General features: G+C 45.3%; 2 protein-coding genes across 2 annotated transcripts in view; both read right to left on the bottom strand.

Moving 5' to 3' along the window:
- Positions 1 to 6,819, bottom strand: part of jupb (junction plakoglobin b) — an 88,046-nt gene extending 81,227 nt beyond the window's left edge. The window contains exon 1 of the mRNA XM_031564518.2: positions 6,681 to 6,819. The gene's annotated coding sequence lies outside the window, so the exon portion shown is untranslated. The remainder of the gene's footprint in view (positions 1 to 6,680) is intronic.
- An 11,817-nt stretch (positions 6,820 to 18,636) lies between these two features.
- LOC116222539 (stress response protein NST1-like) lies at positions 18,637 to 20,462 on the bottom strand. Its single transcript, XM_031577002.1, has 2 exons — positions 18,735 to 20,462; positions 18,637 to 18,681 (listed from the first exon to the last, which is right to left on the bottom strand). Exons 1-2 carry the CDS (start codon positions 20,460 to 20,462, stop codon positions 18,637 to 18,639), a joined length of 1,773 nt encoding a protein of 590 aa, XP_031432862.1.
- Between the last annotated feature and the right edge of the window lie 1,820 nt (positions 20,463 to 22,282).

Raw genomic sequence — 22,282 nt, 5'->3', positions numbered from 1 at the left:
CTCTCTCTCTGTGTCTTTCTCTCACACACACACACACACACAGAGAGAGAGAGAGTCGCATAGACACATACATACAAATGCACAAAGATATTATTCCCATTATATTTCAGGTAAGAAAGGCACAAAGACAGGAGAGGGGAGGTGGTTATGCAGGGTAGACAACATGAGCATAATAGACAAAAAGCTACTCAGGGAGGCATGTTGGAGAGGAACACGCTATGCATGTGTGTGTGTGTGTGTGTGTGTGTGTGTGTGTGTGTGTGTGTGTGTGTGTGTGTGTGTGTGTGTGTGCGTGTGTTCGCGGTGTGTGTTTGTTAATGTGTGCGTGTGTGTGTGCGTGTGTGTTCATGCGTGCGTGTGTTTGCATGAATTTGTGTATGTGTGTGTGTGTGTGTTAGTCTGTGTGTATGTATGTATATGTGTATGTGTGCGTGCGCATGTGTGTGTGTGTGTGTTCGCGGTGTGTGTTTGTTAATGTGTGCGTGTGTGTGTGCGTGTGTGTTCATGCGTGCGTGTGTTAGTGAATGTGTGCGTGTGTGTCTATGCCTGTGCTTCTGTACAAAGACAGGCACACCTCCAGAATGGATGGAGAATGTGATTATCCATGGTGAAGCTTCGCTCTCTCTCTCATTCTCTTTCTCCCACTCTCTGTCTCTCCCTCTCTCTCTCACTCCCTTTCTCCCCCCCCCTCTCACTCCCTCCCCCTCCCCTCCCCTCCCCACTCTCTCTCTCCATCCCCATTGTGAAAAGACCAGCCTCTGTTTTTTTTTGCTAAGCTGGAGCCGAGGAACATCAACCTACATATGGCAAACCGACCTGACGGCCGGCACACACCGCCCCGACCCACCCCACCCCACCCCGCCGCACACACACACACACCCCCAGACACACCACCCCGCCGCACACACACCCCCCCGGCCCACTCCACATGGCTACACACTGCAGAGGTTTATCAGTCTATCAGCCCCAGTCTCACCCCTCTGTTCTTTTGTGCACAAACATGGAAGCACACCTTCAGTCAGTCACAATCCACACACAATGCAATATATGGCACCACTTCATATTACATAGATCTTCTCATAATGTAGCTGTGTCTGTTAAGTACCGTATCGCACAATACTGTTCAGATCACTTTAAAACTCTGTATTTATATCGCCATAAACCTCAGAGTAACCATGGTGTCAGAGTGCCTTTCGTCTGGGCCTGTACCAATGCTATGAAGATCTGTTATGTGAGGACACAAAGAGTCCAAATATTCCCTTAGAAATCACTTCAGAACATTAAGGCACTTAGAAGCCGAAGCCACTTATGATGGCACAGGTAAGGCATACATTTTATCAGTGGATAGTCTCTCTGGGAATTGAATCCATGAGCTTGGTGGTATTAACCTTGCTCCTACCAGTTGAGTCCCAGATACTAGAAGGCACTACGAGATCTACTTGAACTAGAACTAAAGGCAGTGGACTGTTTAAATATCTGCTGCTATACCCATTGAGCTACGATTACCTGTAATTACAGGTACAGCCACACAAAGACCCACGGTACCCACTATTCAGCCGGCATCCTTGAACATCTCTTCTCCTGGCAGCCTCCATTGTGTTACATCCTGAGTGCAGCGATTAAAATAGCGTACTCCTAAACCAGTGGCTAGCCCGCCGCACCCGTCATCACTGCCACTGCTGACAGTTATATTTACCCCGTGCCAATCTGTGGCAGCAGCGTGGGTTTATTATGCCAACCCTGGCAGGCATCTGTCCTTCACGACGGAGGGGGGGGCGGGGGTGGGGGGCCGGACGGGGATGGCTCGCGAACGATGAATCACTCCACGAACAGAAGGGAGACTTGGCAGACGACAGGAAGCAGCTTCCGTCGATCGTTCAGTGTCTATGGGGTTTGTGAGGAGAGATCTATGGAGGATAGGCCGGTAGGCTTGGGTAGGTAGACTGTGCTACACAACTGAGTACCAAGACATGGTAGTTTCAGAAAATAAATAATGCATTATTAATAGCAAAAAACAAATAAATAATGCATTAATAATAGCAAAAAAAACCCTGCATGAATCATGGAGAGCATAACATAAGGACATTTAGGACATTAATCAAAGCAAAGCGGAGCATTAGAGAGTTCATCTGAGCCCAGAGACAAAACAGGTTCCGTATAGAAACTCCTCACAAGGGTTTACTCCTAGTCTCATGCTAAGGACTTCTCTGATTGTATGTCTTATATCTCCAGCTGAATATGGCCATAAACCTGAGAGCTGAAGAGTGTTCTAAAGTGGTTGTACAATTAATGTCCCTTTCATTCGTCGTCGTTCGTAAAAAAAAAAAATGTGTCTTTCACAATTTAGACTGGGATGTCTGCATTCATTGATCGATATTAAAGACATCTTTTAGCAGTCCCTCCAGGATCTTGAGTAGGTTTGTTGTGCAGAACAAGAAAACTGCGGTAATCAGAGAAAATGGCAACACAAGGGTAATCCTTCAATTTGCTTGAATTTGTAAAAAAAAAACACAAGATCGGAAAATCCTGGAGGAACTGTTTAAGGATTAAGGATCTACCATGAAGGCACACTAAGATGGAGATACACACTTCACTACACTGGAGATTCCACCTTCTCCTCTAAGCACCCAGACCTTGTGCACTTGAGTTGTCTGTCGCTAGGTGCAGATATAATTACGCTTGCCCACGTTTAGTCAACAAGGCTGCTATAGAAGCGCCACTTTTCCACAGGAGCAGGTGGCGCCCGATTATCGCAGTGCCACACTGTGCTACGCTGGGCATAGAACGGTCCACTGGGTTGGCACCAAGATGGCAGTGCGGGCAAATACACACACACACACACACACACACACACACGGGCATGCACATACACACACCTGCTGCCAGGGGATCCATTTCACGTGGCAGAGAATCAGAGAGAGTGAAACATGCTGGAGGAAACCACACACCCATGTCCAGCTTTCTCCTCCATTTCAGAAATGATTTCCACCTTGATTAACATCTTGTCTAATGCACAGGGGCAGAGCTGTTATCTTCCACACTCGGTTATTCCACTGCTATCTCTGAAAGGTCATAATAATGTCTGATGATCACAAAGGAAGAGACCATAATTAACAGTATTTTTCTACCGTTACGTCTGAAAGGTTACGATAGTAACCGATGATCACAAAGAAATGGACTTGCATGGGAACAGCAACCATATGCGTTCTTAATACCTAACAGCAATGAGGACTTTAACTACTACTTAAACTACTTACTATCTACCACAAAACGTGTTGAAATAGCATCAAATGATAACGTTTTGGCTTTACAAAGTGTGTCATGACATAAAAAGAGCCAAAACCGTATTATCACACTGGGCATACATCCCCCACGTACAGTGCATTTGTGATTCTATAGTGCACCTCCACATACTCACAAGCCAACAGAGCAATTCCTGCCAACAGCTAATGGTTGAAAAGCTTTGAACTGGGCCACATCCGGGCCACGTGTGAGATGGACTCGTTGCAGTGTTGGCTGCTATCTGTAATGTATTGATTCTGCTGCGAACCTTTAGCCAGAACAGAACACAAGCCTCCTTAGAGACAGGTGGTCATCACGGCTGACCGCTGACTCTATCCCCCTACACACACACACGCAGACACACGGCTCTCTCTCTCACACACACACACACAAACACAAACACACACACACAGAGAAGCACAGGTGCACACACAGCATGCACACACACACACACACATACACAGAGAAACACACACACACGGCTCACATGGCTTTGAGGACCAATATGTCCTTTTTCTTGTTGAAACAACACCTAGACCTAAACCAATGATCTAAATCTTACAGAATAATACAAACACAGTGTTTCCCTATATTCCAGTGAATTCTATGTGTATTGTTTGACTGTTGTAGGTCATGTATTGTTTAAAGGTGTCCTGTACATGTAGTACAGGACAGAAAGATGCAAGCTAGGGGGGGGGGGGGGAACCACCAGAAATAAAAAAAAAGAATCCAAACATCATAACGCTCATGTGGATTAGGTAGCATTATGTTTTCACCGTTACTTCAGAAGGACCACAAACACTAGCCTACATATCGCAGTTTTAAGTGGACAGCTCCTCTGGCAGCCGTGAAGGGATCTTGTTGGAGCCTGAGAGCCTCCAGATGTCTGCAGAAGCAGGTGTGTTTCAGTGGGCCGCAGTCACGGCTATCAGGTCCAGCCCGAGCAGCAGCAGGGCTGGGAGGAGCGGGAAGGGGGACGAGAGGGGCACGCGATTCCCTCTGCCCGGACACATACCACAGAGCTCTGTAATGGAGAACACCACCCCCACTATCTACCACAGACATACAAAACAACCACAGACACAGGCATGTGATGTGTTTGCTGACACACACACACACACACACACACACACACACACACACACATGCACAGACATATACACATATGCACACATACACAGATGCACACACGCGCACACACACACACACACACAGACAGATACATATAAGCACTCTGCAATGACCAGTGGTGGTAATGAGGACGCAAGGAATCGGCCAGGACACAAAGCGAACCAATGGCAGTAACACAAACAAGCAAATTAATTTATCAGGAAACACACTAATCCTGACTCCAAAAACCTCCAATAAATGCATGTCTCATGGTCCAAAAATACCCTCAGTAAACCTCTTAATCAGTCTCCATCCTAATTCCTGTCATATCAGCTATAGACCAGGGCCTAATAAGATAAAAGACGTTTGGTTACATCACAAATAATCACCACAAAACGTCCATTGTTGAAAGGACGCCAGTGTGTCCTGGCACACGCATCAGTCCGACTCTATTAATCTCCTGCAATGGCTCGCCTCCGTGACCTTTAAAGCACTAAGTGACAGTGAGTCAATGACTAATTATCCTGCACAAAAAAAGAATTACATTAATTCAATTTTAAATAAACTCACAAGTTATCCTCAGGCTACGTTAACTGCTGATAGCCTGGCTGTGAGCTGTAAACCGGAGTAGATTATGTCTAAAATGAAGCTAGTGCCGTTTTTTAGATATGCTCACAAATAAGACAGCTACCCTGTGATCGAGTTCGTAAAATTACAAATTAAAATGCCAAATAGAAAACTAAAATCTGGTTGTGTAGTTATTTTCTGATGGCAGTTGTCAAACGACCTGGGGGAACTGTGTGTCGTTCGCATCCATGGCAACAGTTACAGACCCCGAAACAGCCATATGTCAGAGGACCCCCAAACTAACCAGCGAGAATGCATAAACAGTGCGAAGGAAAGAGGGGATAAGACTGTTCAAATTCCTCAAGGATACAACGAAACAGCGTCGAGAAGTCACTAGTGATACAATCCGCATCTCACCCCCGCGCAGATTGAGTGCTTGACACAACATTAGTAGGCAACGTTGCCGGGGATTGACGAGAAAATGAATGGATATTAAAACCGAGTGACACGCTATTACCCTTGGAGTTAATTCACGGCAGCAAGATGCCCTGGGTATGAACGGGAGGTGTGTTGTTAACTGACAATAGGCATACAGGGAGAAACGGATGATTCTTGCTTAAATTAATCGAGAGTGTCTATACGCTTTGGGGAAATCGTTTATTTTCATTAAGCAGACCAAAGCCAAGCGCAAAGCCATTACAAAATTAAAAGCAGGCAGAATGTTGGACATTGGTTTCATTAACAGGGACGTTTCCAGCCATAGCAACAACTTACGCACAGACTGGGTGGTGATCAGGACTAAGTTGCGCATGTAAATGAAATTGATAGGTGTGGCACTGGTACCCCGCTTTACACATTTCCTCAGAAGAACCCTGAACTCACAACAACAATATATTTAGACTACTCATGTGAAAATACACCTTGTCATCGCTAGCACGAGATGAATATGAAATTGAGCTCATGGACGAACATAAACTTTTCAGACTAAACTGGTACGACATTTTCCAGACAACTTGTTGGAAGAGATGGGTGTTACATTATCCTCTGGTTATCATTATGCACAATCCAGCTGTTGTTAAACAAACACACTCTGCCGTGTCGCGCATTTATTTCGGTACTTTAGGTATTGAACTCATCGTTAATTATCTCCCAATACAAAATGTTTGAGATCCCCGACGTGCTACGGCTTGAGCTACAGCGGTATGAAGAAGTGCTCCCTCGTCACGGTTCAAGGATGTCCAGTCAACCGATACAGTAACATTCAATAGAGGTGCAAAAGTAATGTGAATTTGCAATTGCGTGAGTATAAATTCTTTCGGGCATAGTGTCCTGACACATGTGCCACGATTGTGCCTAACGTTCCTCGACTGCATTCCAGAGATTTTGTCCATTGCCCATAAAGCTTTATCCTCTGACCCGTGCAACGCCAAAACCGCGAGCTTGACATTCTCCCTGGACTGTGATACCGCGCATATAATCTACATGACACAGCGAAGCTGATTCATTTTTCACCCAATTCTCTGTATAGAATGAATGTCAAGACGTGAGCAGCAATACATCATGATACACTGTTAACCGAAGTCATCATTTCATGACGATACACGGTCAGTGGCAGTTGGATGACTTCCCAAGGTAAAATATGACACTATACGACGAGTACTGCAAAACATAGCAGGCCTATACAGCAACATTAAAGCGTACCCCCGGGTGTCGTCAATTACCTTATCGAATCCTCTGCGTAGTCCACCGATAATAAACTTCTTCTGTCCCCTAGTCCCTTGATCTCTCCGAGTCGGGAATGTGTTGGGCAATGATACAGTGACAGCAGCGCTTCATAAAGTCCCCTCCCATGGTATAAGGGCCAACCCCGTAATGGGCGGAGCGTAGATCCCTTATTGGCCAAGATGCTTGGTCTAACTAAGTGTGTTTTAAATCGACTGGATCTTATTTACAAGTTCAGTTAAAGTGTATTATTTGAAAATCGATCGTTGATGAGGCCAGCGCATCGAAAAAGACTTCAGACGCTAGTGGCTTGAAGATTACAGATTAATCACTCTTTAAACACTTAAAGATGGATGGATATGATAGAATTAATATCCCAATGAAATTTTACTGACATACTGAAATGTAAGTGATTGCTGAGTTTGGCTTTCTGCTCAGCTGCCAAGAAGACTGAACTGCTGCTAGATGAGATTGTAATCATGAGCGATGTGTGATGTTTCATTGGTTCCTCTGGTTCCCTTCCACAGCTTCCACAGGAATTCTGTGTGGAAAGAGATGCATTTAGGAGTACCGTATATTCTGTTAGCCAAATAATGAACCCCACAGCTTTATTTACATAAACTGATGTTGACTGTTTAATGCATTAACTCCACAAAAAATTCTTCCCTATAAACAGAACACATTTAGAATCTCTCCCATGAATATACTGCCATGAAGTAACAACACATCCACTGAATTAAAGAATCTAAGAGACTTAAAGTCTGCATAATATTACTGGCAGGGGCGTCTAGTGTTTAGTATGAACCGATACGTATTAAACGTTGTTAACTTCACGACCGATGTGCTCCAGTAAGTCAGTCAGTCTTGCTTTAGTCGAGCAAAACCATATGTGTGGAGACAACTATGCAGGAATGTGGTGCAGATGTGGATCGGAACCGTTAGAGAGTGGAGTTCATCTGAAGTGTTCTGAACCAGTCCAATGTTCCGCCCCGAGGAGGCAGAAAACAGCACAGCTGATTGGTGCTCTTGTCAGGACATGGGAGGGTTTTTTTTGAAGGAAAGTCATCCTAACCACCGTCATCTCCAAACAGCATTCAGCAGCACCACAGTGTCAGTGTGTTGTCTCCAGGCTGTGTTCTCTGGTTATGTAGTGTCCAATGTCACATTTGGTGCTGTGAGACTAGTGTCTCCTCGTGTCTAACCGTTGGAAAAGTGCCACCACCAAATTCACCACTTCAACATCCCTGACAGTCTTACAGATTGAACCAATCAGAGAGCCGGCTGGTGAAACACTGGCTTGAGAGACGTATTCAAAAGAGCCAGGTTTTATTTTAGAAATGAATGTGATGAAGATCTGTGCCTCCTTTCTCTCTCTCTTTCTTTCTCTCTCTCTATCCCCCCCCACTCTCTCTCCATCCTCTATCTCCCTGTCTCTCTCTCTCTCCCTCCTCCTCTCTCTCACACACACTCTCTCTCCCTCCCTCCTCTTTCTCTCTATCCCCCCCTCTCTCTCCATCCTCTCTCTCTCTCTCTCTCTCCCCCCTGTGCTCCCAGGTCAAGCTGCACACTGAGTACTTAATCGCGACAGCACTACAATAAATGTCAGGCTGGCAGGGTGGTTGTTGTTTCCTCCTGAGCGGCTGCAGTCAGCTACAGCTACACGGCCACGATGGAGATGGACTGAGAACAGCTGGAGATCCTCACTGATGTCACATTATCCACTGACTGAGTAGAAGATGCAAAATAAAACATCATGGAACACTGGATGGAAACCTGATGTACGAGGCAACCAGCAATGTGTCCCTTGTAAGTGTCTGTCTTTCAGCATAGTGTCCCTTGTAAGTGTCTGTCTTACAGCATAGTGTCCCTTGTAAGTGTCTGTCTTACAGCATAGTGTCCCTTGTAAGTGTCTGTCTTACAGCATAGTGTCCCTTGTAAGTGTCTGTCTTACAGCATAGTGTCCCTTGTAAGTGTCTGTCTTACAGCATAGTGTCCCTCGCAAGTGTCTGTCTTACAGCATAGTGTCCCTCGCAAGTGTCTGTCTTTCAGCATAGTGTCCCTTGTAAGTGTCTGTCTTACAGCATAGTGTCCCTCGTAAGTGTCTGTCTTTCAGCATAGTGTCCCTCGCAAGTGTCTGTCTTTCGGAAAGAGAGTTATTCAGTGGGGGGAGAACAGAGAAAACAAAAAAGACTCATCACCAAACATAAATACACACACACACACATACACACACACACACACACACACACACACATACACACACACACACACACACACACACACACACACACACACACACGTGCCTGAACACACACACACACACACACACACACACACACACACACGTGCCTGAACACACACACACAGAGACAGCTGTTGCTTTGTTTGTTCTGTGGGTTTAGCAATGTTTTTGTTTTCATTTTTGTTTACCACAGGTACAGACTCTGAGGCTGATAGAGCAGAGACTTAAAGGCGCAGTGCGTAGGATTTGGTGGCATCTAGCAGCGAGGATGCAGATTGCAACCAACTGAGTATCGCTCCATCACCAGACCCTTTTCAAGCATGTGGGATAACCCACAGTGGCCGCCAGTCCTTTGTGTCCGCTCTGGGCTACTGTACAAACATGGTGGGGCAACATGGTGGACTTCATGAAAAGGGACCCGCACCCCATGCAGATATGAAGGGCAGGGCTCATTCTAAACTAACGGAAACGCAACCATTTGTAATCACAGTGATTATACACTGTTGAAAACATAATTGTTAATACTATATTCCATTTCTGCTTAAAGGTCCCCCTAAACCCTACACACTGTACCTTTAAGCCTGCCCAGTTACACCCTCACAGGTCCCCCTAAACCCTACACACTGTACCTATACGCCCAGCTGAACCATAACAGGTGACCCAGCTTATCTTCATCTGACTCGCCCTAGTCAGTCTCACCAGTCCAAAAGACGTTTAATAAACAAAGTTCCCGTCACTCACCCCACTTCCGTACATTCTAAGAGATTTAAACCGGCTTTACCTGGCCACACCCCACCTCCTCCCCATTCTCCTCCATTTCATGAGTAGCTCTGAGCTCACATTACCTTTTATCTGCAGGGTCTCTCACACGATACACAGGGGTTCAGGCACTGGGCTCTGTAAAGCGCCTTGAGACAATTGTATTGTTTTGGTTGCTATATAAATAAAATGTAACTGAACTGATTGAATTGATACCTACCCACACTATACATCTCCCTACATCACGTGTTCCGGTGTAACTAAGCACCCCATCTCCTCCTAATTCTCCTCCTCACTAGCAGCTCTAAGATCACATTACCTCTAACCTATGGGGGTGTCAGCGGACATCACACATGCGATCTCCACTATAGGTATGCCAGGACCACGGCCAGCTACCAAGACAAGTATTCTTATTATTAGTGTTCTAAATCCAGTAATCCAGCCAGCAGTGTGAAATGTGACTTTGCCACTTACTGATTAATGTACATAATTTGGAGACAGCTGGTTTTGATATTGATATTGGATTTATGTGCTCACGCTGCCTTTTAATTGGTTCTCTATGTTCACATTTCTTGGGTTAGTTTAAAATATTTGAATCGCTCTCCAATCATTCTGACCAAATTCCTCCGCACCACAACCCACAGTTAGAGCACTGCATTAGGGTTTCTGTGATGGCCAACTCACATGTAGAAACTGTTGGCCATCTGGTGATATGGGAATGTCTTGAAGAATATGTTCAGACACACACACACACACACACACACATACACGCATACTGACAAACAGACATACACACAGACACACACACACACACACACACACACACACACACACACACACACACACATACAAAGCATACTGACAGACAGACATACACACAGACACACACACACTCACACACACACACACACACACACACACACACACACACACACACACACACACACACACACACACACACACACACACACACACAGACACACACACATACACACACACACACACAGAGAGAGAGAGCACTCTGATGAAAGGAGTTAGTGTAGATTTCCATTGATGCGATGAATATGTAATCATCTCATCATCATCATCATCTTCACCATCCCATTGATATTTCTATTGTCCACTGCATGAATGCTCTCTGTGACCTTGTTGCCTGTTATACTGTGGTAGCTGCACTCTGGCTTCAGTCATTTATGGAGTCATTACTCTCAGTTAGCCCTCATTGTCAAGGTCTTTCGACTAGAAGGGCCTGAGTTCAGTTAACGCAGCTGATAAACAATAGCATTTGTATCAGCCGCCAGAGATAGAGGTACAGAGATAGAGTGGCTGTAATGCCAAACCCATATAGATTATGTTGGCTGTGTGATGATAAGGAAATGCTTTGATTTCGAGGAAGGGGCAGGGGGGCGGGGGGGGGGGGGCTGCAGAGGGGCACAGTAGTGTAGAGAGGTAAGGAGGTGAGGACATGAAGAAAGAGTCTGTTTGTCAGACCCTCCCACGTACCCAGGGCACCATTTACTCGTGCTGAATCAGGTGCAAAATGTATATCATCGTCTGTCTTTATAATAGTATGTTTATATAATGTATACAATATTATTTTTTATATTTATTATTATTTTAATGTATAATGTACTACTATAGTTAATCATTTTTCATATAATTTATGTTATTGCCCTTATACAATTTTCTATATATAAATATAGCAAAACCAGCAGACCACATAAAGCAAGTCATGAATCGGACCTCAGATTACAATGTAATTACATTTAGTCATTTAGCAGACGCTTGTATCCAAAGCAACGTTCAAGGGAGAGAACAATCACAGTTAACTGTCACAATGTCACAATGTCTTACTGTTCCATCCCATGCAGCATACAGTATGTGCATTAATCCTAAAGAAGATCGGTGCCGTGTCACCCAGTATGTGCATTAATCCTGAAGAAGATCGGTGCCGTGACACCCAGCTGTGCAGCCGATGGTGTAGAAACACACAGTGGCCTGTGCATTGTGGGGCATTAAAGGAAGCCACAGGGAGGAAGTGGAAAAGGAGGTGCGGGAAGATTTCACGTGGGCTTTGGTGAGATTGGGAGCGTGAGCGTGGAGGAGAGAGAGAGAGAGAGAGAGAGAGAGAGAGAGAGAGAGAGAGAAAGACAGCTGCTTTGTGTGTAAAAAGAAAAAAAAACACACACACACAAGCACACGTGCACACACACGCCCCCCGTTCCCCCGTCCCTCACCACACACACACACACACACACACATATTTGTATGTGTGTGTGTGTGTGTGTGTGTGTGTGTGTGTGTGTGTTTTTGCTTGTTTGTGTTTGTGCCGATGCTTCATACAGTCTTGAGGCATGGAAATTAACTCACACAATTTCACACCGGCATGCTCATCTAAGTACATTGCTTTGGGTACATCAAGACGGATGTACTCTGTGTGTGTGGTGTGAGTGTGTGTCTGTGTGTGTGTGTGTGTGTGAGAGTATGTGTGTGAATGTGTATTTGTGTGTGTGTGCGTGCACACGTCTGCAAATAGCCTGTGTCTGTGTTTGTGAGTGTGTGTGTGTGCGTGTCTTCTTTGCAATGTTTGTGTGTGTGTGTGTGTGTGCCTGCAAATCCTCTGTGTGTCTCACACAATAGTTGTGACTTGCGGTAATTGCCAAATCTTTACTGCTCCATTGATTGCGCTGCTCCTCATGTTTGGAGAATAAATGAGAAAGTGATTTAAAGGCTACCACGGACAGACACAAGATGATTTTCAAAACAAAATACATTTTCAGGGCTTAAAGAGATAGCTCACCTGAAAATGAAAACTCCGTACTTATCCAGCCAACCCCACGCAAGTAATAACCCGTATTGAGTTTGCTTGTCTGTGGAACACAAAAGGCATTAGGTGGAAGAACGTCGAACGAATAGTTTTTCATTTCTGAATTTCCTTTCTGCTGAAGGAAATGGTGACCGTCTCTTTGTTCTCTCTGACATTATGCTGGCTGGTCATTACGTGTTGTACAGATATACAACGTTATATATACAACGTTATATATACAACGTTACGTTCAGGCTCAGGAGATGATGGCTGAGTTTTCCATTATTTGAGGACTCTGAGAAGGAAGACAGAGAGGGGGAGCAAGGTGATTCTCTCAGAATGTTTGTATACTTCCGAGAAAGTCTCTGAGGAACTTCTTTTTATTTGTGGAAGTGGGTGAATACACAGAAGTGGGCAGGTTAATTGCTAGTTATTTTTCTTTGTAGCCTGTTTTTCAGTGATGACAACAGTCCTCCACACATCCCTGTTTTATGTGTGTGTGTGTGTGTGTGTGTGTGTGTTGTTTGATTATTTTCGCAGTGGCTTTAGCTTTGCAAACCTCAAAGAACAAAACAAGAGAAGCAAATTAGCATACAGTCATTGCATGTGTTTTCCTGGGAAAGGAATCTTAAAGCCATTCAGAACCATTCAAAACAAAATACATGTTTTATGCAAGTTTTGCGGTACCAAAAAAAAACCACACTAAGTAGAGACACATCACACAATGGTTTCTGCCCCCCGCTTTGGATCCAATACTGCATGAATGCCATTTTTCTTTCCAGTAACACACAGACACACACACACACACACACACATGTTTTATTTTAAATGGTTGTTTCGTCTGGTTTGACTTTTTTTTGGTGATTCTTAAATGAACAAAAACAAGTGAAGCTTGTCCAGGCTCACTGCGGTGTCATCGCAAACTCTTGTAATTCACCCCCAGAAATTGGAGAGGACATAGATTTCACAGCCGACTCGTCCATAAAGAAAGGAGAAGGAGAGGAGTGATTCTTGCATTTCTCCCAAGCAATTAAAAGAAGGATTGAGGCTCATGCTGTAATGCATATAATTGTTATTTCATGAAAGGAACAGATTTAGAGAATTTGGCTCGGTCGAGCGATCACCAAAAATGGGCCTTTGTCTGGTAATACCCAGAGTGTCTGGATTAGCCATCCTCCAATGTTACACAATTCTCTGACCCCTATAAAAGCCTCACTCAGTCACCCAACCAAATCATTTTTTTTTTAACTTGTCGGAGAACGCTTACCCTAAAAAGACACAATTCATGAACCGCAGCGGGGAGAGGTAAGGAGGCGAGGACAGGAAGAAAAGCCTACACTTGTTTTGGTCTGTTTGTCAGCTTCTCCTGCACACCCAACTGTAACAACAGATTTTCCTCAGGTCCACACATACTGTTCAGGTCCACATATACTTCTTCTCTCCATTTTCTGCCTTGTGATCGTTTTAAGCATGCATAGTACACTGGGAATGCCCTTCATTTAGAACTTATTTCAACTATTTCTAAATATTTCTGTCCATGTCTGTCATGGAAGTCAGTAGGGAAGGAGCTATTCCCAAGCCCAAAGACCAGTGCTTTAGAGTACACACGGTGTAGTACTCACAGCACAGGCTTTGCACACGGGCAAGCAAGGCTCGGACATGCAGGACAGGAAAATGTGTCTCAAGTAATCTCCTCACTGCAGAGGGATGAAGCAAATTCAACATGACATTGGTTCTTTTTATTTGGTTCCACAGTCACTGTTAACGCTGAGAAAATTGTTTTCTGTCCACAAGAATTTGTAAAGCTATTGCTGTAACCACCTCGAAACCTCTTCTATCTTTCCAGATTTATTTTCTTGTCTTCTCCCTTTACTTGAAACCATTTGGTTTGGTGTCTGCAAGTGATTCTTAGTGTTGTGGAATCTTTAAAGAGTTCCAGATAGCATGGTTGAGGGCTCTCAGTGTTGTGGAACCTTTGAAGAGTTCCAGATTGCATGTTTGAGGGTTCTCGGTGTTGTGGAACCTTTAAAGAGTTCCAGATTGCATGTTTGAGGGTTCTTGGTGTTGTGGAACCTTTAAAGAGTTCCAGATTGCATGTTTGAGGATTCTTAGTGTTGTGGAACCATTGCAGAGTTCCAGATTCCATGTTTGAGGGTTCTTAGTGGACCCATTCTGTACATTTTCTTCACAGAAACTTTACATGGCAACTATGAGGACTCACAGAGGAACTTCATTATTTTCTTACAGAGTGCAAAATGTCTGACTGCCTATATAATGCATCACCTCTGGAAGTGGGGAGCTGCTTGAGAGCGATTTCTGAGGGAGACGGAGGGAGTGTTTGTGTATGATTACCGTGGTCTCTTTGGCTATGATCAAAGCCCTTCCTTTTTTGCTGTTGCCATGGTGAGAAATGAAATCCCTGCATTGGCTGATAGGGCCAAGCACAGAGGAGGTGATTTACTGTCAAAGGTGTCTCCTTTTCTGCCTCATCCATACAACGCTCTTCTTTATCAGCCATGCCCATTAGCACCCTCATCACCAACCACTGACGTATGCACCGCTGTGATAATTAGTGTACCAACACAGAATGTGTATATTTATGTTGCATTTATTGTATGCGTGTGTGTGTGTGTGTGTGTGTGTGTGTGTGTGTGTGTGTGTGTGTGTGTGTGTGTGTGTGTGTGTGTGTGTGTGTGTCCTTCCCATGTGATGGCAGCTCAGAGGTCTCATGTTCCACATCGCTGGAAATCTTCGTTAATTCATTCTAGCGCAGAGGAGGCACATGTAGCTGCTCAGAATATGAGAAATCTGCATAGAACATCTGTCCAGTCTCAGAGCTCTCTCACACACACACACACACACACACACACACACACACACACACACACACACACACACACACACACACACACAGACAGACACTCCCCCCACAACCACATCCTAACACATTCACACTAACACACACAGACGGACACGCATACACACACTCATACGTTCAGCATCCAGAGGAAAGAGCCAAGAGTAGATTTGGTCTGCTCTCATGTTGATGTGATGAATTTATAATAGAATGATATTTCTATAGTAATTGTGATAGAATGATATTTCTATAGTAATTATAATAGAATGATATTTGTATCATAACTATAATAGAATTATATTTCTATAGTAATTATGATAGAATGATTTATCCATTGTATGACTGTTCCTTCTTTAATGCTGCAGTGGCAACACTCGTTATTTACCTGTATTACTCTCCGCTAGCCCACATTGTCAAGGTCTGATCTATACTAGGCTACAATCACTCTTATTGTGCACTGAATGCCGTTAAGAAACAACGTCATTCGTAAAGTTGTGCTACAATGTGCTGCAAAAGTTTTAAAACTCTATTAATCTCTCAAAGTTTTCCAAAAGAGTTCTGGTTAGAACTTGTGTCAACATGTGTGAAGTTTTGCCATGGTGAAAAGTGAAGACTTCCATTTTCCCAGAGTTCATAGCACATAACATTCTTACTGCTTTAGGCTGTCTTGGTTGTCAGATACAGGGCGTAAAGAGTATGTAAACCACCAGGGGCAGATGCAAGTAGATTGGCAATTGCAGTACAGGCGGTGACTTGGCCCGTGGACCTGATGAGTCCCTGCTCCCGTGATTCTACCCAAAACTCACACTTTTAGGCACAGGGTGCGATGAAATGATGCTTAAAATGGGCACATTCATCATTTTGCTTATTAAACCATCATCCAGTCCCTGCAGTTAGAGTCTAACAGACCTGATACACCCGCCAGGGGTTCGGGCTAGTTATACCGTAAGCCCTCTCTGGGTCTACTCTTGTGCGGTTGGTGTGTGTGTGTGTGTGTGTGTGTGTGTGTGTGTGTGTTTGTGTGAGTGTTGGTGTGTCTCTAGGTCTACTCTTGTGCGGTTGGTGGTTGTGTGTGTGTGTGTGTGTGTGTGTGTGTGTGTGTGTGTGTGTGTGTGTGTATGTGTGTGTGTGTGTGAGTGTGTGTGTGTATGTGTGTGTGTGTGCGTGTGACTCTAGGTCTCCTCTTGTGCGGTTGGTGGGTGTGTATGTCAATTTGCCAAAAGCCTTCTGTAGGTCTTACCTCTTTGGTAGGAAGCTGCATATGCTTCTATGTAATAAACCCTATGTAATTCCTTCCTGTTTGGTAAGAGGGTGCATATGTTCATGTGCTGGAGAGGCTTCCCGTGCACAGAAGACTGCACCTACACTGTCACCTATTGGATGAACACAGAGCTGGTGTTGCCAAGGGAGATGATTGTCTGTCGTCGCTGGCTGTCTTCCCGGCCTGTGCTTGCTTATTTATTTATTTATTTATTTATTTATTTTTGTTAAAAAAGGCCCTTGTTTCTCATAATTACGACAAAGTTACTAATTATTGCGAGTCAACCGCATCTAGGCAATTGTTGTCGCGAGGCACTTTTATCACCGGTGGTTTCAGGACGCTCACCGTCAAACAAACGGCTGCGCCGCCTCAGTGGTCAGATAGCAGCCATTATCTCACTAATTAGCGCACGCCTTCGCTGGCAGAGCACGGCGACTGGGCTAGCAATTTATTTCTGTCTACGAACACTGAATAAAAGAGTAATGAAATGAGAAGACAACACAAGGAAGAGAGAGAGAGCGAGGGAGAGAGGGGGAGAGAGAGAGGGGGAGAGAGAGGAGAGGGAGAGAGTGGGGAGAGAGGGAGAGAGAGGAGAGGGAGAGAGGAAAAATGGAAAAACAGGTAGAAATAAGAGCGGGAGAATGAAAAGATAAAAGGAAATTAGAGAAGAGAAAAGATGTGCAAATCGAGGAAGAGGAGGAAGAATACTGTGAAAAGCAGACAGGAGAAGAGGAGGGAAAGTCAACAAAAGACTAGAAAGATAATAGTAGAGGATGAGAAGAAATGAAGGGCAAGAGAGAAGAGAAAGATGAAGACCAGAACAAGAGGAAGAGGAGAAGGAACACGTTGTTCCTGATGTGGTGACCAATCATCCCTACTGTGCCGTCTTCCCCCTGTGTGTCTATAATGGTGCAGAGAGGTTTCAATTGGACTCCATTTACTCAGCGGGGTGTGAGGCTTAACTGCTCGGCGCCTTTACAGCCCGCCACCTCCCGTTCCATGGAGGACTGTATCTAAACTCTTTTTCCACGCGCTCAGAAGAAAACACACAGAAAAAGGCTCTGAGCTCAACGCGGGTTCGTGAGCACGTAGAGCCGGCGGGCCTGTTCATGTCACTGCGGCCACAGGATACAGAGCTGTGCAGTGTGTGGACATCACTGCCTATCACCATGAGAGATGGGAGTGTGTGTGTGTGTGTGTGTGTGTGTGTGTGTGTGTGTGTGTGTGTTGTCGCAGCCCAGCTCTCAGCAAGACGCAACAAGGGAATTTCTCAAAGCACGTTTTTTATTAACGTTTTAAATTGCAAACAAAGGTATTCAAACAAACAGAAAATGGGGTAAACCCTCCGGCTTGCACCCAGTGCAACCGGCACCTTCCCCTCTGTCTCTCCCTCTCTCGTCAGTCCTTCTTACTGACTCTTTAAACCCTTTGTTTGACTAGATTGGCACTGATCAGCCACTAGTCAAACAATCTGCAGGTGAGCTTTCAATTAGGGAAAGCCCGACCTGCCTAGTCCCCAGAACACCTCCCCAGGGTCCTAAAGTCTGCCTTGTATAGGCCTGGTAAGGGAATTCACTCGTGTTCAAACCAAGTGGGAGCCCAAGAGCAGCTTGGGCTACCACACACCCTCCCACTTAACTTCAGGCCCCTTCCTGGGGGTTTAAAGGAAGGTTTTAATTCAAGTGTTTAAACCTAAGCACATACAGGGAAACACCACAATTTCAATTCCACATAAAGTGTCCATTTTCCCCTGACCACAGGGTCTTCTTAGCCAGTCTCAAACTTTTGGTACTTTCCGTGTCAGTAACCAGTTCATCTGTCCATTTTGTTCTGTCTTTGGGGTTTACCCTCCCCCCTTTCGGTCGTGGACTCTCTTCCTCTCTTTCTCCTTTTGAGCGTTCAGTCTCTCTGCATCAGGTTGTAGCATGGCGGCCATTTTGTGGTGTGGCAGCCAAGCCCCCAGGGATATGCCACATATCCCTCTCCCGCGACCTGACGTCCACAGCAGGATAGATGAGGCCAAAAAGCCTTCACGGCAGGACAGGACATCTGGGTCTCCACAGCACCATCCTGGTCTGAGAACGACAGAGAAGTTACAAGAGTGGCAGTTTAGGAGCCATCTACTTACCCTGCCGTTTGTCTCTTCTTCCCTCGGTTTCCCCGTCTTCTCCCGTTGTGCACTGGAGACCACGCCAGTGTCTTCCCCGTCTTCTGTCGCCTCCCCAGTTGCCAACTCCTGACTATTTAAGGCAAGCTGCCTATTCACATGCGCCTTTGCTTCAAGCTTCTTCAGCTCGACATGCGTCACCTCAGGGAAGCAATCGCCCACCTCTGGCGGGGCGTAGAATCGCTTCCTCTTGAGCATGGCGTGTTCGGGCACATCTTTGCCATCCGTCTGTGCCTTCTTCAGGGTCCTCTTCTTCAGCGCACTGACTTCCTCCTCCAGTGAGGTGATGCGCTCCTTCAGTTTCTGGATCTGGCTGTCTCTCTGCTTCACCGTATCAATCAGGTAGCTGTAGGGCTGCTGGGCCTGCTGGACAAGTTGATTGGCTACCTCCAGCTCTTTGGACACTTTGCCAGTCTGGGTGCTCTGCTTTTCCAGGTCTCTCCGTAGGTGGGTGTTCTGTTTCTCCAGCTGCAGGACCCTCCTAGCAAGGTGAACACTCTGCTTGAGTCGCCGTTTGGCGGTGGTGGGCATATTAGCGTCGTAGCCGTAGGAGAAGAGAACCCTCTCAGCCTCCTTCTCGCTGTCCATCTCTGCAGCTTGCATGGTGACATCGTCCAGCTCCTGCTCCAGCCTCTCGTAGGTCTCCAGTTTGACCTGCTGCTCGCTGACCTGAGCCTGGAGCTCCACCACACGCTTCTCTGATGATGACTGCAGCTCATAAAACTCCTTAGTCAGGACCTCGAGTTTCTTCTGGTGTTTCTCACACTCCATCTGACACAGGCTGAGGGAGCGGAACGTCTCCTCCTGCACCATCTGAGCGCGCTCAGACTCAAAGGTCTTTAGCTTCAGCTGGTTCAACAGCTCTGCCACCCGACTGTCTGATCCGACCTGGAGCTGTCTCAGCTGGTCCAGCAGCTGGTCGTGTTTGGCCTGCATCTCCTTCTCAGCGTTCACAGCCCTCTCCTTCTCCTCGGTCTCGCTCTCCATGAGAGACTTCAGCTGACCTCTGTGGCTCTCAAGGTCATCTACCTCTTGGCTGTCGAAGTCGTCCTCCCCAGACTCTTCCTTAGCCTTTACCATACCAGCTTCTTTTGCTGGCGCTGCAGGGGTAGCATTGGCTGGAGCAGACTTGGCTGAAGCTGCCTGTTTAGGCGGAGGGACTTCTTCCTCTGACTCATCATGGTCATTTTCACAATCATCAGCAGCATTTTCATCAGCAATGTCAACAGCAGCTTCATCACACTCTTCATCACCATCATCATCTTCATTGACATGATTTTCATGGACATCATCATTTTCATCCACATCATCGATTTCATCGGCATTTTCATCGTCATAATCATCGACATCAACGACATCATCATCGTCATCTTCATCGATGAACTCACCCAGGAACACAGGCTCATTGGTCCTGGCCATCTTTGGTAGAGCCTCCCAGGCCTGGACCGTGTTAGCCGCCGCTCCATGCGGTTGGTAACCTGCTTCAAGCTGCATTTCTTCATTCATGGCAGTAAGCCTTTCAGTTACCTTCAGTCCCTTGGCCCCCTGGGTCAGCTTCTCCACGACCTCCTCTAGGTCCTCATCAGATGAATAGGCCGATGCCTGTCTGCAGAGCTCCAGCAGGGCTCCCTGCAGTGTCCGCTGCCCCTGCAAGATGGTGGCCAACACCTCCTCCATCACCGGATCCATAGTCCACATCTTCTTACTTAAGCTGAGTCAATGTGCTTCTCTCTTCATTCAGCTGGGTCACTGTGCCCCTCTCTTTCTTCAGCTGGGTCAATATGCCCGCATTCTCCACCATATGTCGCAGCCCAGCTCTCAGCAAGACGCAACAAGGGAATTTCTCAAAGCACGTTTTTTATTAACGTTTTAAATTGCAAACAAAGGTATTCAAACTAACAGAAAATGGGGTAAACCCTCCGGCTTGCACCCAGTGCAACCGGCACCTTCCCCTCTGTCTCTCCCTCTCTCGTCAGTCCTTCTTACTGACTCTTTAAACCCTTTGTTTGACTAGATTGGCACTGATCAGCCACTAGTCAAACAATCTGCAGGTGAGCTTTCAATTAGGGAAAGCCCGACCTGCCTAGTCCCCAGAACACCTCCCCAGGGTCCTAAAGTCTGCCTTGTATAGGCCTGGTAAGGGAATTCACTCGTGTTCAAACCAAGTGGGAGCCCAAGAGCAGCTTGGGCTACCACAGTGTGTGTGTGTGTGTGTGTGGACATCACTGCCTATCGCCATGAGAGATGGGAGTGTGTGTGTGTGTGGACATCACTGCCTATCACCATGAGAGATGTGACCTGCACTGCTCCGCACACTGGATCGGGAGTAAAGTCACTAGCCTTCACACCTGCACTGCTCGCACACTGGAAAGTTTAGAAGGATGACAGTAAAGGATTCTAGGTCAAATGTTTAAATGTTTAAATGTTTAAGCCTTCTCCTCTCTTTTGGTAGTACCCTTTACAGTTTTTCTCGATTGCTTTGGCACATTTTTCCAATCACTGTTTACTTTTTCAAAACAGCTCACACACAGCCCATAACAGAAGATGAAATAACCAAAACACTATTTGATGTTTGCAGAATGACACCACCTTCTCAAAACTTATCACACACCCATCAAAACCAAACATTTCCATCAAAACCTACAATTTGTGCTCAATTGAAAATGTACGTTTTCTCATTTATTTAACAATGGATAACAAAATTCAAACTACAGCTATCAATATCAACCTCTGAATCCATCACTTCAACTTTTGTGCAACACCCTCACAGCATTGACTATTTTACCACTGACAACATACTACAATTTGGGTTTTGTACTGAGCACTCTTGACAATATACTGTCAGAAAGTATTTGAAATCTGATAATTTGTATACATAAAATATTGTAGTTCTGTTTTTGTATTGCTAAATACTGTAAAAGATATTCTAAACAAGGACCTGTCAACACCATTGATTTTACATTTGTTCTACTGTGTACAGAATGGCAAAGATTCTGACACAAAAATATTTATTGCAGTCATTTTTCCACATTAGATTGGATACTGTAAGAAGTCAAAATGACAGGTTTCAAGATACAGTAAAAAGGTAAATCTGTTCTGCAGTGAACAGTTTCCCCCTGCCACCAGTGTGGGCCAGTGTGTACCTCAGCCATAGTAGAAATAGAGGGGCCCCTGTGTGGCATTCATGTAAGATGCTCTAATGAAATTAGGGCAACAGTCATTGATCACGTAGTCAATCATGACCTCTCCATGAGAGAGGCTGAGCCGTCATACTGTCACATCAATTGTTTGTACGTTCGGCAATGACAATGACACTTTGCTGGCCTTTACAGTCAATTTACTGTACTGTGTTTCATTGTATTTGCACTCTTGGCAACAACCATTTCTATACTTTTGTAAAGTGTGTTGCCACAATACAATGTAGTACTGTAGTTTCACTAAAGTAATTTACAACATATACGGTAGAATTCTGATTACTGTATATTTACAGTATTTACAGCCTATTGCAC

The sequence above is a fragment of the Clupea harengus genome, chromosome 1 (assembly GCF_900700415.2).
Source record: "Clupea harengus chromosome 1, Ch_v2.0.2, whole genome shotgun sequence".
NCBI classification, from domain to species: domain Eukaryota; kingdom Metazoa; phylum Chordata; class Actinopteri; order Clupeiformes; family Clupeidae; genus Clupea; species Clupea harengus.
The sequence above is the reverse complement of the archived record's forward strand: the minus strand, read 5'-3'. Positions and strand labels throughout refer to the sequence as shown.